General features: G+C 36.5%; 2 protein-coding genes across 3 annotated transcripts; both read right to left on the bottom strand.

The window, feature by feature from the left end:
• Positions 1-245: 245 nt before the first annotated feature.
• On the bottom strand, positions 246-2263 carry LOC120009686 (serine/threonine-protein kinase-like protein At1g28390). The gene has a single exon (XM_038860362.1). It carries the CDS (start codon positions 1869-1871, stop codon positions 417-419), a length of 1455 nt encoding a protein of 484 aa, XP_038716290.1. The 5' UTR covers positions 1872-2263; the 3' UTR covers positions 246-416.
• A 2302-nt stretch (positions 2264-4565) lies between these two features.
• Positions 4566-16758, bottom strand: LOC120009461 (ATP-dependent DNA helicase Q-like 2). Of its 2 annotated transcripts, none has more exons than XM_038860073.1 (20): positions 16537-16758; positions 15924-16147; positions 15438-15584; positions 15139-15354; positions 14114-14218; positions 13918-14022; positions 13483-13605; positions 11965-12053; positions 10925-10961; positions 10814-10847; positions 10599-10651; positions 10454-10531; positions 10313-10378; positions 9389-9455; positions 9239-9292; positions 7763-7870; positions 7197-7261; positions 5960-6038; positions 5348-5568; positions 4566-4996 (listed from the first exon to the last, which is right to left on the bottom strand). In XM_038860073.1, the coding sequence occupies exons 1-20, from the start codon at positions 16655-16657 to the stop codon at positions 4799-4801; spliced, it is 2190 nt and encodes a 729-aa protein (XP_038716001.1). In that variant the 5' UTR covers positions 16658-16758; the 3' UTR covers positions 4566-4798. The 2 variants fall into 2 exon arrangements, with proteins under 2 accessions (XP_038716001.1, XP_038716002.1); XM_038860074.1 differs by having other exon boundaries at positions 16594-16755.
• Between the last annotated feature and the right edge of the window lie 1459 nt (positions 16759-18217).

The following is an 18217-nucleotide window of genomic DNA, read 5'->3' as shown; positions in this document are numbered from 1 at the left end:
CGGGCTTTGAGTCATTTATTTACAGCATTAATGGGCTTTGAGCGAGAAGCTTCTCAGCCCATGGACTTCCACCAGAGCAATTCTCCACTTTCCCGCATTAGTGTTGACGTCGCAATTGTTGGGCTGTACCCCTTTCTTCCGCCTACTGGAGAGCGAAGGAAAATTTCAGAAAGCGAAAGGAAAATAGAGTTTTCTTTTCTTCTTTGAGAGTGAGCGACAGTTTTATAAAATTGCTGGCACATCGCTAGGTAAATCTTCTTTTTTCTAGTATTTATTAGTAAAGACAAGACAAATTAATATATTGAGTTTGACATTGCCAAATTCAACTTGTCACAATACAGTACACAAAACAAAAGCAATCAATAGATGTTGGTGCAACTCTGAAAGATTCTCTAGAGTTGATTTCCAAAGGCAGTTCAGTTTGAAAACAATGGCTTCTCCTGCATCCTTTTCATACTTGTTGACATGTCAGTTTCCGTTGAATTCTCAATCCTCCTTGGCTCAAACGATTTATGGTTAGAGTTCACAACCCGAACCCGTGGTCCCTGTAACAACCCGGTAGATCTGGACTTGTTAAGCCTCACACGGCTGATAACTGTCACCCCGGTCCTTCTTTTTTGTGAACTTGAATCCGAACCCGGTTTAAAAGAGCCAGTGGACTTCGATCGGGTTACCCGATCACTCGCAAAAGTGGTTGCTTCATTACCAATGTATTCTACACTCGAAACATTGGATACCTTCCCGGTTCTCCTGCTACCGAGTCTGGCTACCTTCACAACCTCTTCGCTCCGGTCAACCGCATCGAACGCAACAGCCGGCGGAATTGTCCCCCCGTGCCGCCTGCAGTGGTTCCAGATCGGCGGCGCGCGAGCTCTTTTGTTAATGACTTTCAAATACTCAACCACCTCCGCCATATTCGGACGCTTATCCGCCGTTGATCTCACGCAACGAGCAGCCAAAACGGCGAGTTTACGCACAACGGCGGGATCTGCCGGCGATCTGATTCGTTCGTCGAGGATTCCGGTGAAGTTTCCTTGCTTGATCAATGGCACCGCCCAATCAACAACTGATGGCGGACTGTAGTTAAAATCGATCGCATTCCTTCCACTGATGATCTCCAATAACAAGATTCCGAAACTGAAAACGTCGCTTTTGGTACTGAGATCCCCTGGGGCAAGATAGCCAGGGTCAAGGTACCCTAACGTCCCCGCCGGTGGTGTGCACTTCACGAGCACGTCCTCCACGTGTCCTCTCAAAGCCAAACCGAAATCGCCGAGCCTCGTGTTCCAATGCCTATCGATTAACACATTTGAGGACTTAATATCTCTGTGAATCACTGGAGGATTCGATGAGTGCAGAAATTGAATCGCTTTCGCTAACTGTAACGCGAACAGGACTCGCCGGCTCCAAGCCGGCGGGGTTGAGCTCGAGTGAAGCAAATCGTATAAAGAACCATTTGGCATATACTCAACGACGATGAGCTTTTTGTCTTTGATTTCACTGCAAAAGCCGATCAGATTCACAAGGCAAGGGTTTCGGACTCTGGACAGAATCTCAATCTCGTTATCTGCAGGACTATTGCTAGAATTAGAACTGTTTTGAAAATTAGCTGCAGACACCGTCTTCTTGACTGCGGCAATGAGCTTTCCACCGTCGAGGACTGCTCTGTAGACGCTTCCATGGCTGCCTTTCCCGAGAAAATTCTCTGCAGAGAAATCATTCGTGGCGGTGACGAGTTCATTGTACGAGAACTCTCTAATCTTGACTGGTTCGCAGCTTTTGCGTCTGGATTTGCTTTTCGTTGAAAAATTCCAATTGTGAGAATCACAGGTGGAGATTGCAGACTCCGCATTGCAAGAAAGATAGCCCATACTCACAAACAAACAGAGACGAAACACTAGTAGTAATCACGAGAGTTGCGGTTTCTGATACAGAGAGAATGTTGTAGTTGGCGTTGGAATGGGTGAAGGAATAAAGAGAGAAGGTGGTGGTCGTGTGAAAGCTGAGCGGCAAAAGCCATTAGAAAAAGAAAGAAAGAAGGTTGTGAGGATTGCGGTGGTGTATACTGATTTACAGCTTTGGAATGAGAAAGGTGAGTTGTGAAATGAAAATTTTCAAAATTTTCAAGTTTTTTTTATTGGTTTTTACATGCAATGGCGTGCAGATTTCTTGGGCGTTGGTGTAAAAGAGTGGGGCTGTGGGCTCCACACTCCATACATATTTTCCTTGCCTTTCGCTTTATTAGATGCAAATGTGAATTGTGAAGATAATATCTTTATTTTAAAAAATGGGAAGATAATATATTAATATTTTGATTTTGATTCCAATTTGTCTGATAAGAACCACGTTACTATCTATGGTTATAAAATAGTAATAGACATCCCAACTTGGTTCTGTTCCATTATTATTCTTCTATGCATTTTTTTTTTCTATTTGCAATGTTTAATTTTCTATTAATTTGGAAGAAATTGAATCCCTCTCATTTTTTAAAATGGGGAGAAGAGATTTGAATGTTGATTATCAGGGTCATACACGATATTCTTACTATTTTAATTAGTAGCTCGGGTGTTTTTTTTTAAAAATAAAATAAAAGAAAAAAATAAAATAAAAGGAAGACATCATGAATTTATGGTTTCATTTCACCATTGATAAACAAATAATTGGAGATTAATAATTTAGGATTTTTTTTTTTTGAAAAACCCACATGTCACACACACGCTAAGTCATGTCCGAGGGGCATGAAGACCACCACAGAGGATGAAAAACTACCCAAATCCCAAACCTCCTAGTAAGAATAGAACTCTAGACCTCAAGGTCCTAAACAGACAATCTGACCAATTAGGTTATCTCCCATTCTCAATAATCTAGGATTATGGCACTAATAATACCACTTGTATTAATAGAAATAATATAAACATATAAAGTTTACATGGACCGGCATGACAGCAGACTTTAGCTAGTCTAAAGATTCCCTCCATAATTTTCTACCCCGCCATTATTTATTTTCTACTGTACATGATTTGGGAGATAAGACATGGTGAATAAATTATTAGTTGGATTACGTGGAATCATCTTATTTTCCAAATTTCTGGAGTCAAAAAGCTTGACAAGAAATATACATAAATTAATAGATATTTTTTTTTGATAAAAGAGACATTTACCTATATAATATATACTATTAATATACATAACTTAAAAATCAAAATAATAAATACAACAATGAGTCAACCTTTATAATTGATAGATCACGATCATTTTGACATTGAAATCGCAAAATAAAAAATCACAAACAAAATACCAATTTACCAATTAATAAATATGAAAGTGTTAAGGGTCGAATCTCCCTTTGATTGCAGTTAAAGGCTGAACCTCAGTTTGATTGCATGTGTGGAGTTTTGTTAATCAACCCAGCTACTCGTCGTAGCAATTGAGATCCTAATGATTCTAGTTGTTGAGGTGTATAGAAGAGATTAAAAGTACAAATAAAGCATTTCATTTACACTTTTAATCTCCTCCATACACCTCAATAGCTAGGATCTCAATTACTGAGTCAAATAGTTTTTTTGTTTGTTACAAAATACCGCGTATCCGGTATTAAATACTATGATGTAAACCCTACACAAATCACTGCAAGAATTTGTTAGAGAAACTAAACTTGGTCAAAAGCTTTAGGATCTATATATGTTATTGGTGACGAGGGGAGGAGGATTTTGGTTCAACAACATTTTTATATTCAAGAAGAAGACAAATTATCTGTTAGATCATGCAAGTGCAAAGACAAGGAGAAACATGAGAGTTGATAGGCAGCATCTGGTTGGCTTTAACGGCACTCAAATAGTGTGGGGTAGGCTCTGTGGGACTTGAGGAAGCAAATTTTGACTATGAAGCCAATCATGTGCCTTTAACCACAGTAATTTGGACTTTCTTCATCAATTAACTAAATTCATGAAGAAAATAAGAAATTGTACTGGTGGGGTTGTGTGTTTTATTGAGCTGACCAATAAATGTATTGAAATCACCTAATTCCACAGGTATGGTTACCTAACCATATCACATTTATGTACGCAAATCATGATTTTTGACCTTTCAGAGAACTCAGACTATTACTCGTACTACATTTTACACCGAGCTTAGTATTGGACCCAAATAATGTTCAAATAATTTCGAACATGTGCGCCAGCCAATCATGCCAAACCTTACCATCCGAAGTTTTAAATCCATTTATCCTGGACAAGAAAAAACCTATGATCTGGTTCAACACTACTACACAACTAACAACAAATATCTTTAGTTAAGTCGGATGTCAGCCTAGTTGGCTCTCATTCTTGTATTTCTACCCAGTGATCAAGGGTTCAATCCTTATGGGTGACAGTTCCTGATGAACACACATCTTCGAGGTTAGTCCGGCTGTAACCTAGTAATTCATAGGGGAATCAACACTTCACTTTCAACCAGTCAACAGCCCCCTAACCCAAAATGGTTGCTGCAATTTGCAATCTTAAGGTCGAATTTGACATTCCTTAATTTCATATTTCAACTACCCCTTTTTTGTGTTGGGGTTGGGGTGTAGAAAAAAAGGCATATATTTAATAAATTATTTTGTTTAAAGAAAAAACAATGCCAAACTCAAGTCTTCATACTGGAACTACAAGAAAACTTAAAAGAGGACGTATATGTAGGTGAAGATTTATGTGATTCCAACATTGGCCTTGTTGGCAATAAGCAATGCCCAAAATTGCGTACCTCAAGAGGTCATTTAATGCGATTCTTGGAGCATCTTGGTGAAATTTTCAGTTTCTCATGCGTCTTCATCACTACTCTCAATAACAATATGACTCTTCGTGGTCATTGTCCTCTTTTTAGCTCTACCTTCACTGTCCTTTTCCTCTATCAACTTTCCATTATTAGGCAGGTCTGAGTCCGTGCAATTCTGGATTTCTTCGAGAATCCTACTTCCATACTTTTCTGTCTTCAACTTTCCTATAACTTTCTCCAGCTGAAAGAGCAACAAAAGTTCATATGATCAAAATAAATTTATCGTTAGATGGAGGGGGGTGGGGGATTCATCCAATCATCAGATTTGCTTCTCTCTTTCAAGATGTTTGTTTGCATGCACATGTTAGTGCTCAGACTACACCTGGGCAGATGTTAAGCAACTTTGGGAGCTATTTGCACAATCAGAAGTCAAGTTTGAGCTCAGTAGTACCAAAGATGCACGGAATATCTTAGCATGTCTGGGCATGAAGCTCACGGCAACTAGAAGATCAATTGAGAGCTTAATGCAATTATACATGCTCAGAAAAAAAAATGCCAAGGCAACTGAATGATAAACATATGAAGGACTTGCCTCTTCTATTGGATGTGGTTTCTGGGCACTTATGGTTCTGATCTGCTGAGCAGACAATATAGAATGAGGCAATATTCCCCCATGAACCGAGGCTAGCTCCTTTCGCAGATTGTCAAGCTTGAACTCCAAATGCGATGATGTGAGACTGCGTTTAACAGATTTCCTCTTTTCAGTCCCTGTATTCAGTCTGCTAGAAACTTCTTGCTTTATAATCTTCTTACCTATACAAAAATAAAAATAAAATCGTACCAGAACAAGAGTGTACAATTACAATCATGCCTCTTCATAATACAAAATTTCCTTCTTGATGTATGATTTAAAGGGTATTCTCAGCGCATCATAGAAGTCTCAGCCTAACAGGTGAGGTGCATGACTCAAATGCTTGAATCACCTTGTAGGGGGGAATCATAGACTTCTAAAATCTGATAGCACCTCCTAAAAGCTACTGAATCCTTGATTGTTGGCATGAATCAATAAAAAGGTTCGATGTTTTGTGCATTTAGGTTACCTTCTAAGGAAATAGGGGTACATAAAAAGAGGTAAGTAAAAAATGGTATATACTACATAAGATTTTACATCACCATTTGCTTTCAGAGGGGAAGCTTCAATTACCTTGCAATACTTGCTTTGCTAATGGTCCAATGGTAACGTACGCGTTTGTAGAATATGCAGTATGCTGGAATTCTTCTTTCTACATCAAAACTATAATTAATAGTCAAATAATTCATCATATAGAATAAATTACGTTTGTAAAACAATGTTAATACATCAATAGAAAAACATACTAGAGAAGACAGACTTAGTAGGCTATCAATATTTAAAGTTAAATATTTGAAATACAACCTTAAAATGGTAAATCAACAGTTTCAGTCTAGTCCTTGAAGGCTTTTGCCTCCAATTTTTACCTACCATTTCTCATAAATAACCAAGATTCGAAAAATAAAATCGTTGTAGAAGCGAACCTATGATAAGACTGTTTGCAGCTATCAAGTGAATACAAACAATACATGGATAGAATACAATGCAATGAGTAGGTAAATAATCCATTCAATCTCCATATAAATCATGCAATACCAAGTAAAACTAATGTTGGCTGAATTCATATAAACCAAAACCTACAAAGTGTAAGATTTAGAATTCCACTACCTACAAAGAGGAATCTAGCATCGTTCAAATATACTCATGAGTGAAGAATATAGAGCTACATCCAAAAAAGAGGATATAATATATGTTGAGGGTAATTTCTTTTTCTTGAATGAGAAATTGGTAAAAGAGAAACAGGTTACAATAGTGGAACGAGAGTAGTTCATCAATTTTATTTTTTAGAAAGAGAATCAGGAATCTGTACATTATATAGGCCAGTGAGTTCGTTTACGAAAGTGAGTGGCATGGGTCTTTACTGAAAACATCAAGGGTGGTTGCTGCACTTTACCAAAAAATGGCAGAAAATTGATGGCTTGATAATGGCTTAACATCTGTTACCCATAATGTGCTTGAATAAATTACAACTCATGTTGCAATGCTTCCTAGTCTTTAAAGGCAAAATTTTACTTCATCAACAGCATCATCAAAGCCTTTATCCCAAATAATTTGGGAGGCCTACCACAAGTATCCACTAGATGGATTATGCATAATTTAGTATGTACCTAAAACATGTACCTTGGCGAAAGCAAAAATTTGTGATTATATTACTCAACATGATATAAAATTTAAAGCCAAACTCATGGCACTTAAGTGTTTATTAACGAGTTGTAAATTTCTTCTGTACATGAAATCACCCTCAAACAAGTTATCACAAAGAACTTAATTTAGTTAAAATATTTTAGATCTAATGAGTTTAAATACTTACCAAAACATGCTCTGTTATAAGCTGCACCACTAGCTGTTCTAGTTTCTCTCTCTTCATGTTGGAATCTAGATTGTTGAAAACAAAAACAAATAAAAAAATCACAGAATAGATTAGCATATCATAGATCATAACAGATCAGATTAAAAAGTGAGTGTTCCTCGACAATCCGGTGTATATTCCACTCTGAAATACAATTGATAATAAGATATAGCCAGGTTAGCTATAAATCATACATAAATTACATATAGGGATGACAAGGCATGTAGATATGTACATAAATATATGCCCATATGCTAGGTATGTTATACCAGTTAACTTTTGTTTTAACATAGTTTCATTTATCTTCATTCCATACCACAATAAGGCACTAGTTCTTAGTATTATCATTGACAAAATCCGAAACTTGTTGCACGAGATCTTTTAGCCCTTAAAACAGTCATTAGATTTTTCCCTCTCAAATGTTTTAGCCAAAACTAATTATTCAAAAACTTAAAGCATATATGAACGATGCGTCGAGATGTACCATGTTGGACATATTAAAAGATGCATCAGTTTATAAAACCAACCTATTTCTTTGTGCTTATTCTTCATTTTCTCCACGAGTTGCAACATTGTCAATCTCTGATCATTTTCTTGCAAATCTTGCAGAAATGATACCATAAGTTTTGCATGACCTACAACCATGAACATATTACACACAAACCTTCCCATATGAGGAATTACTTCAATAGTTCAATGCCATTAAGGACCACATTTTTTAGTAAAAAATTACAGTGAGTCAAACATTAACTTGCAAACCGTACCCATTCACAGAAAGTTGTAATTTGGGTAAAAAAAGATGGTAAAAGCTTATAAAATTGAGTAAAACGGTATTTCTAATGGCTTTAAGCAATGGTATTGTGGACTTGCCCCTTAATATGCATTAACCCACAGATATAATGACAGAATTAAGATGAAGCAATAGAATAAAAATGGAAGAAAAAGTAATTCTTAATAATAATGCATTCTAAGTTTTCATCTTTCAGGTAACATAAAAATGCTTCCTATCGTTCCATAAGCCAATATGCATATTTATGTAGAAATTGATCGTGCAATCATCATGAGACCACAAAGGACCACCTTGAGGTTGACACATAGCAAAGTCCCAGCTAGGTTAACCCACATTAACTATGAAAAAATGAAGAGATTCAGGGGACATATCCAACAAGATTAAAGTTTGTTGAATGAATTGTAAGAGTACATATGAGGTTTTATGAGACCAAAGTAGATCCTTGAAGTTTATGGTTAAATGCTGAAATGATGGGAAAAGTAATGTTAGGCTATTAAGAGGCAACTTGTTCAAAAATAGAATAATCAGAAATGATAATATTACATCGCAAACAAGGCAAGGGAAGAAAATATTGGATAAGAAACGAGACTATTCAATATGGTATAGGAGTAGTGTTGATCGCATGTATAACACTGTATATATGGTGCAGTGGAGCAAATGCTGATGAACTTCAACTAGGAGATACTACAAACAGGATAGCAAGGCCAAAAAAGATATGGATGGAAGTGATACGAAAGGGCATAAAGTTCATATATTTAGTGAAGAATGCAAACTCGACTTCTCTTTCGTCGCCCCACAAAATAAATCTGACTTCTCTTATGTCGCTCCACAAAATAAATATAGCTTCTCTTACGAATTCATGAAACTTTTTTGTGTGTGTGTGTCTGGCAAATGAATGAATTCATGTAACTGCCCCCAAATCTTTTAGGGTTGAGGCTTTGGTGATGACACATAAGGGAAAAATACAACACCATCTTATGAGCAATTTACTCTTTTGGTTGACTGGAAAGAATGAAATTTTATTCAGCACCAAGATGGTGCAATGACAAAAAGTACAAATGGGCTAAGCAAATTACCACAGCACACAAGTAACACAAAAGAAATTCAACATCAAATAAAAAGATGCAATATGTGATAGTAACGATTAATATATTGAATGTAAAACAAGAATTGCAAGGCAGATAAATGTCGTAATTTTTTAAGAGAAACATACTTGATACATCGATTTCCTCAACTTCACTCGAGAATGCACAGTTGTCACACATCCCTGAGAAAGTGTGAAATTAAGTTTATTACACAAGTTAATATGAGCATCACTTTGTAAGCAAAACTTTAGTGTTGAATAACATAAGTCATAATATACCATTGCAATCTTGCAGTGGCTCGGCAAAATGGTGAAAAAAGGCACTTCGGCGACATTGTCTTTTTGACTGTAATGAGATGAACAGTTTAGCTCGAAATCATGAAAAGAATTTTCCTTACAGATATTACTAGCAACTATAGCATGAACTCAACTACAAAGAGGTGAAAAATCGCAATGCATTGGACTGACCTATTGTTGAGGCTAGCATGGGAGAAAGCGAGAAGAGTAAAGGAGAATACTAAAATTGAGGGAAATGGGGGTTAATGAAGGGAGAGTTTGTGGGAGTTATTAACTCTGCTTGGAATGAGAATAAGAATTCAACCTGCTTGATTTAGAATTCCACATTACAGCAGAAAAATGAAGACGGCATGCATTAGAATTTCCTGTCATCTCAAACAGAAGTGCTCTTCATTTTTTAAACTTAATTTTGCTAAGCGTAAATGGACCATACTTTATCTCAAGCGAGCCCTAGCATAAAATATATGTCTAATTTGCAGTGAAGCAGCAATGTATAAAATAACAATCATATTTGTAATCATTATTATATGACTCCATTAGTCCAGTTATAATCTCGGCTGAAAATTATGGCTTAACAAACTTTCTCCATAACAGTAGTAAAAGAATTAGGATCCCCTCAAATGCTTTGTGCCTCCGATTTCTATTCATGAAGTAGTGGTTGTGTAAGCCGTAAGCCCATAACCTGTTTTCAAATTTGAATCAGTGGCAGCACCAAAAGGTGCATCCAGTGGAGGTTGGTTGAAGATGATGTTACACATAAGACAACATGATTAGAAAAGGAGAAGGATAGGAGGGATCTAGAAAAGGAAGAGATCTCAATCCTAGTAACAAATACCCATAAATGAGTTCTAAGTTTCAATAATTTGAGGAGATCAAGCATGTGGTTCATGATTCGGAAATTTCTACCTGACAATACCGCACTATCCCATAAAAATTTTGCAATCCAGAATTTTCGTAGAAGACCATGGAACTCTGCAAAGAGAAGCGTGAGTTTAAATTTTAAAGGAAAATCATACAAATACAACAAAATCTTGCATACACATTTACCTGCCTGGGAACATCAGCAGGCCTAAAGAAAAGAATGCATTCAGAAGGCAGTCCATCTCGTCCAGCTCGGCCACTTTCCTACAAGACAAAGAGTTACAGAAAGAAAATTCTTCTTCGTGGACATGTTCAGTGCGAAGAAAAAAACCTGGTAATATGTTTCCATTGATTTACTGAGGCTGTGATGGATGACAAACCTGACTACAAGCAATTACTGAGAATTATAAGAGGATGTGTATAGTATTATGTCAAGCTCTTAGTCATAAAAAAGAATTTCGTCAATCATGTACCATAAAGAAATCTCCTTAGAGATAATAAAAAAGAAAAAAAATCATTAGCATAATTTCCATTTTCCACACTAACCATCAGGCTTGTTAATTCCCATGCCAAATGCCACCTGCCATGATGAAAGGCATCAGAATGGAAAACCAAAAGAAAATAGTATATAACAACAACAATCACAATAATACATACTGTACCAACAATGACCTGTAGCTTATTTTGGCTCCATCTGCATCATGAAACACAGTTAAGAAGCGGCACAGAGTTAGGTTTCATAAGCTGGGTTCCGCAAGCATCCATGAACTCTTAAGAGAAGTTTTAAGACGCATATAGATATAGCCTCCAAATACGAAGACATGCACTTTTTGACAAGTTAAAGATACCTTAAGTGCAAAGCATAGCTGCTTTAGCTGAAGAGTAAACACAATTTGCTAAAAGGGGTGTTTTGCCAAACTAAAGTTGAAAATGGGCCAAGAAATCCATCCCGCCAAATGTATATAAGACATTTTCAACATTAGTTATTATTCAAAATATCTTAGCATCCCCTGAAATGGAATCAGTAGATGAGCAAACTGACAAAGACTTTAGGGTTTATTTTTTTCAAGTTCTATACCTCAAAGCCACAGTTGCCCCTCGCCCACAACATCCTCAACACTCAACAGTGATATGCGTATTGATCTCTCTCTCTCTCTCTCTTGCTTTGTCATTGTTCTCTTTCTTGTTTTCTCATGTGCTCAGCCACATTCTATTCCCTGACTATCCTCAAGGGAATAAAAGATAATTTAGTATATCCATGACTTTCCTTGAGTCTACCGCATCTCTACCGCCTGGATGTTTATATTGATTATTTTCCAATTTAAGTCCGGCCCAAGCTACAGGGTTAGTTCACCAATGACTTTTTAGCCAAACTTTCCATCCAACAATTTGGACAATGTCACCACCCAGGGCAAAAGCATCAATACCAAGATAATATGATACTTAGAAGAACCATGATGTGGGCTTTATATGGCGTAAAATCTATATAGCACAAAAAAGTTTACAACATAATTTCAAGTAAACACAAATTCTTGAGTTCATAATATTAAAACTCTCCAATTTTTTTTTAAAATAGAACAGAACTGGAGTGATAACTGTAAATTACATTAAGAAGAAACAACCAAGCAAAAATTTGCTTTTCAAAAACACATGAAGAAAAATTTCGACCTGTAAGTTTACTAGAATCAATGATTTACCGCAAATGAATTTTCTCACGAAAACCTGCATCCATATCTGCATGGTAATAGTCAGCAGAAATTCCCCTCTCTCGTAACTCCTTTGCAACCTACAAACCTTGAGAGTATGAACAGAAGATATATCTATTCTCCAGCGTAGATCTGGAAATGTATTATAACCTCACATTCAAAAATTATGGAATACCAGCCGTAAGCATAAAGATTAAAGAATATACAATAAATTCCATAAGAAGCTAAAAGGTTGGCTCCATTAAGCAGAAAGAACCGATTGATAAAGCCACGTCAATTATCTGCTTTAGGTGTTTGAAAAAGCTTTACAGTTTCCCAACAAAAAGAGTGGCAGTCTGCAGGATAAGGAAAGTCGATGATCCCAACAAAAACAACAAACAATAAATAATCAATAAGAAAATTAATGCAGCCATTCCATTGGGACACTCATCGTCTAATTGGAGATTGTAAATTAGGACCAAAGCATTCCAAGTTTTTTAATATGCTGCAAACAGAGTCATCTCATAACAATCCAGAAAAGTTAATGACAATGGAAATAAGTTACTCATAGCACGCAAAATTTAATTATTTTCTGAATGCTTAAAGAACTCATTTAAGGCCACTAAGTAGGTAAAAGTACAACAGACTATCACTACAAAGTTACCCAGGAGGACCATGATCTATGACTTAAACTAGCAAATGTTAAACTATATTTAAAAATAAGCATGTTATAGATAAAGGATGTGATGCCTCAATCACATTCAGAATACAGCTCAAGAAAATATTTTAAGGCAAAAAATAGAACTGTGTGTCCTAAACTATCACCAAAACTTAACTTCTGTCCTACAACTAGTTTTCATTCAAAGTCATCTTAACCTCTATGACATAAATATTTATGTGTGCATCATAGTTTAATGCCATGTGACAGACACCATGCATTTTCCATTGTCAAGACTAAATGTCGAGCCAGGAAGAAATGGAGATGTTAGGAAGATTAGGAATTAAAAATAGTTTACTGACAGAAAATTTACTTGCGGCAAGATTTAAAAGTTTGATCAACAATTTAAGTTCAAACTCAGTCATCTCAGCATTCCAGCACTATTCCCCAGTCAGTATATTGTTAGAACTTGTAGAAGCTTACGAAATAGCAATTTGACAAAAGTATATAATGGCACAATTTTATTCTCTTCAGCCACAAAATTCAATTGCAGAGAAATTCAAAACTTCAAAGATAAGTGCACCCGGTTGGAGGAGATATTGATAGAGGGGGACCAACCATACACTCCTCCATGGACCTAAAACTAGCTTATTGTACAATTTCAACACTTTTTCTACATTATCATTGTTATAATTAGGTTATTTGTGTAAAAACATTGCGTGCTCGATTATGTGGTCTAATGGGCATATAAGATGTAAGCACATTTTTAAGTTTACAGATAATAGCATAACCACCTTAGACCAAAAATTAATCCGATCAGAGGTTAGTCAACAGAAGACTTTGTCGAATGGATGTCACTTTAAGACACAAACCTGCTCGCATTCTTTTCTGGAGAAGCAATAAACTATCCCAGATTCATCATTTGGATAAGATTCACGAATAAGATCAGCAATTTCATCAATAACCACCTTACCAACAGATGATTTTTCCCGCACCTGCAACATGAGGAAAAAAAAAGGCTCAAGATCTTATGACATGAGAATGATGTCGGATAGACAAATTGTTTAATTGAAGTATTGAACAATTACAATTTGGGATAGAAAAGAATAAATTTGGGGGAAAAGGGGTGAATTAAAAGACCGAAACTATATAAAAGTCTTCGTTTTAATGATAAAATGAATTTCATTTAGGCGCCAAGAATGTGTCATCAGAATGGCACTTTCTACCTTATGTCATGAATAAACAAATTAAAATTCCTTTCATTCTCATCCTTTGTAAAAATTAAACCAAATCACAAACAAAAATACCAGATAAAAGAGATTTGGCCTGTTAATTGTGCTGACAAATCTAATGCACCGTTGGATGTGCAGCATCTCAACCAGATCGCCTTGGACTTTTTGAGTAGCAGTAGCCTGCGAATGGATTAGAAAAAAAGTTATGGAAACAAGCTTACAATCCATGGTCATATAAAATACTATAGGCAAAAGCAAGAAAGAATCATACAGTCAATGCCACCAAAGGAACATTGGGAAACTGAGTCTTAAGGATACCAAGGTTCTTATAGTCAGGACGAAAATCATGACCCCACTGACTGCAGCAATGTGCCTCCTGAAAAATAAAATAGATCAAAACTTATTGTTACCTGAAAATCAATGAAAGACTCTGACTATCTAAAATGCAGGCATTTGGTTTCTCATATTTGTTATTATTGCAAGTGAGTAACCTTAAGAACATATAATATGTAGCACCCACAAACATCTCATGCAATATGTTCACTTGAAATTATTTGTACCACCAATACACATTGAATTGTCCTTGCGTCAAACAACACACTGTACATATGGCTAGCACTTTCTGAGTTTTTCTAGCGTTCGACACACTTAATTCTAAATAATCACCAGAATAACCAAGGGATTGTCACCTTACTAGATTTTCCTCATTGGACCAAAGAAAATAACATAAAATACCAATTTCCCATTTCCCATTTCTCTTTTACTCCAACGAGACACAGAATTCTTAAAGAAGCTAACCTATTCTGACGCGATTATCTGTGTCCTACACAAAAGTACTCCCTCAATGCAGCTATACATAGTATGTGCACAAAATAAATAATGAAAATCCAGATGAAACTTATGTATTTATTACACTAGCACTCTTGCATGGCATCTCAACGACTCAAAACATCTAAACCACTGATTAGCATTACCTTGGAAAAATTAAGGTGAGTATCTGATTTAAGGCAGCACAGGCCACCATAAAGACATTAAAGCAGTTCCAATTTTATGTAATAATATTTAAATTCTTCAGATAGAAGCAGTATCTCCTAACTGACCATCTTCCAGATAGTACTGAGACTGCTCCACCAATCCTATGATCAGACCCATAAACAGAGAGGCATGCGATGAAAGGAGGCGAACATATAGAAGGCCAAAAATCAAACCAACCGCATTGACCTAAGGGGGGAAAAACCAATAAAAGCAGATTGAGATGCTGCATCCAAAAGCATGTCATCAACCATATGTACTCACATCAATTGCAACCAGAGAAAGGCGACCAGCATGATGACACTTTTCAAGTTTCGACATAAATCTCTTGCTCTTTGATATCTTTTCTGGAGTGACATACAGAATTTTGATCTCTCCTTCACCCTTTTCGAGAGCCTTGTATATGAACTTCTCGTTTTCCTTGCTAGTGGTGGATGTCAACATGTATGCTGGAATGCCTAAAGCAGTCAAACCCATAACCTGAATCATTATAATTTTTCAGAAAACTGATTTCGTAAGTCTAGCCTTGAGCAAATTGTATAAAATAAATCACGAAACACCACCTGATCTTGAATTAAAGAAAGTAAAGGACTGACGACAAGGGCGAGTCCATCATGAAGAATAGCTGGCAGCTGATAACATAGACTCTTGCCACCACCAGCAGCCATAATGACCATAACATCTCTTCCACTCATGACAGCATTTATTATCTGGTTATAATTGCTATTTATTAGTAAACATATACGCAAGGATAGAAGAAAGATTCAGTACAGCTTAGAATACGAGCTCTTGACAACCCTCAAAGAAGAAAAATCACTAGTTAATAATACAGTCGTTTAAAAAACCCGAATAAAATGCCCTATTGAGCAAAAACACAAAAGAGCTTGTAAAGGAAAATGAAGCACAGATGTGGCTTTCTAAAGATGTATTGACAAAAATCTGGTTCACTGTTTAGAAGATTCCAGTTCCCACATACTACCACAACCTTTGAAGTCCTAAATAGAAATAATCACATTGCATAAAAGAGAAAAGGTATAAAATGTATTCACCTCCTTCTGATTTGCACGATATGTGGATATGCCAAAGACATTGAACCTAACATCATCAGCTCGTGAATCCCACTCGAATGGGCCAGACCAGTCTTCAACAGTACTAGCTGCACCACCAACTTTACCAGCACTTTCAGATGTTTCACACACTTCCAGCAGAGCCTCCAGTTCAGACTTCCTCTCGTATAACTTTTCTTGCTGGTCAAGTAATATCCTTATCTGGTCTGAAAACAATATCACAATTCACAAGGCCTCACTTGCAAAGTATTATTAACATAAAACATACACTAATTACTCATTCTAATGGAGTTGCTTCACCATGAAATAATGTTCCTAAATTGCTAAGATCAAAGAACAAGATATTATTAACAAATTACAACACTCAAACATCATTTGAAACAAAATAAACAATAAACCCAAGTTAAATCAAAATCTAATCACCATGCGATCATTCCATAAACCCTAAAAATCGTAAAGTAGTAACAGATTAACCAAAAAACGACGAAAAAGAAATTAAAGTACCACGAGAATTTCACCATAAAAACACGAGATGCTAGGATTAATAATTTAGTTCTTCGAAGAAACCGAAACAAATTCCCTATTAGGAACTAATCTTCTCGGAAACTCAAATATATGGAGCTCAAAAGGCGAATGTAGTAGGCTTGTTTACCTTGGACATCTTGAATCTCCACCTCCACGTTCTTTAGCTCCTCTAATACCTCTTCACTTTCCATTTTTCCACTCTCCCTTAACGCTCCTTCCCCAAATTTCTCAAGAATGATACGATCTTACACTTCTCGCATCCTCGACAATATGTTGTTCTGAGTGAGGAGGGAAGCTTTTATTTTTATATTGCTAGAGCTTGGGCCAATTACGTTGCCGATATAGAAGGAAACCCGAAACCGAGTGCCAAACAAAATTCTATGAAAATCACGTTTAAGATTTGACAAGTGAACGGCCCACCCCGATTTGTACGCTGCCTGCCTGCCCATTTGTGCAGCAATTTTGAATAGAAAATAAGGCCCAGTTACCTCAAATAAAGCCCAGCCTCCTTGGCATGGGCTTGTAGTTGTAACCCCTAGTTGGGCAAGCAAACGTCGAAACACTTGTTCGGCCCACTTTTCCGGGTCCATGAGAATCACTAGCCTGCCCGTTTGAAGTCTTGGGCTGGGCCACATCCCAATGACGTATTCTTAGTTGGACCTCAATATTGAGTTGAAAAAACAGGGACTCAAGTTAGTAGTTAGCACGACAAACCTCTATTAATTTTTCAGAGGAAATATTAAGGGTTGATCAATGCTACATCATACGGACCCAATTTATGACCTCATTTTATCTCAAATCCTATAGTTGATGATTTTTTTTTTTATTATTGAGTGTCCGCTCTCATTTTATCTCAAATCCTATAGTTGATGATGTAGAAACAGATTTTCTTTTTTATTGGAAATTTTTTCCTAAAATAAATACTAATATAGGGTTCACTTAACATTTAACACTCCACATGCGTTTGGGATAAAATAAAGATCATAAATTAAGGTTTTCAAGTATTTTTCTTAATGGTCATGGTATGTCATGCATGTACCATAACAAATACGATCAGGACATTTCATGCGTTGTCATACCAAATCATGGATGGTTGGAATGAAAGTAATTAACTTCATCACATTAACGTATGACATGATACATCACCACCACCACCGAATATTTTATCTATTTTCCCATCATCAGCCTTACGACATACGCCATGCCCTTTGAGAAAAATAGCAAATGGACATGGAATTGACAGCAATTGTTCGACGAAATGCCGTGTAAACATGAATTCCAACCAAGTCATGACAACATTATTATTGTGACAAATCCTTGGATTCTGACCAACTCCGTGTGGAACAATGTGGGATCTGTTGACTAGAATTCACAAAGAAATGTTCGTGGGTGGAACCTCGAGTTTTGACATCGCCAGGTCTCTATCATACATATGTTGTCGCCCTCCACTTCACCATCATAGCTTTACCAATTCTTAATCACAAAGGCACCAGTGTGTGTGTATGTATGTATATATATATATAACCGCGTAATAGTAAATGTAACAATGGCATGGAAACGGCGGAAGGGCATGATTGATTGTTTCCACCTATTATTTTGGCATGATTTGCTGGAAAAGACAACAATTATGCATATACTAATTGATAAGTACTCGTCAGCATCCTCGTCGCATCTAGGATCCTTCCGAGAAGAGGATTAAGTTGGTCCTTAGGAACAGGTTGATGCATTGTCTCTCTTCAACCCTTCGAGCG

This window comes from Tripterygium wilfordii, chromosome 11, assembly GCF_013401445.1.
Source record: "Tripterygium wilfordii isolate XIE 37 chromosome 11, ASM1340144v1, whole genome shotgun sequence".
In the NCBI taxonomy this organism is placed as follows: domain Eukaryota; kingdom Viridiplantae; phylum Streptophyta; class Magnoliopsida; order Celastrales; family Celastraceae; genus Tripterygium; species Tripterygium wilfordii.
This window is presented reverse-complemented; position numbering and strand designations above follow the sequence as displayed.

What these genes read in the sequence shown, in the direction of transcription:
- LOC120009686 (XM_038860362.1), bottom strand. Translation starts at nt 1,871, where the DNA reads ATGGGCTATCTTTCTTGCAATGCGGAGTCTGCAATCTCCACCTGTGAT.
- LOC120009461 (XM_038860073.1), bottom strand. Translation starts at nt 16,657, where the DNA reads ATGGAAAGTGAAGAGGTATTAGAGGAGCTAAAGAACGTGGAGGTGGAG. An exon ending in TTTCTTTAATTCAAGATCAG is followed by an intron (nt 15,355 to 15,437) that starts GTGGTGTTTCGT and finishes ATAATGATTCAG; the next exon opens with GTTATGGGTTTGACTGCTTT. An exon ending in AGCAAAGCAAGTATTGCAAG is followed by an intron (nt 5,569 to 5,959) that starts GTAATTGAAGCT and finishes ATTTTTGTATAG; the next exon opens with GTAAGAAGATTATAAAGCAA.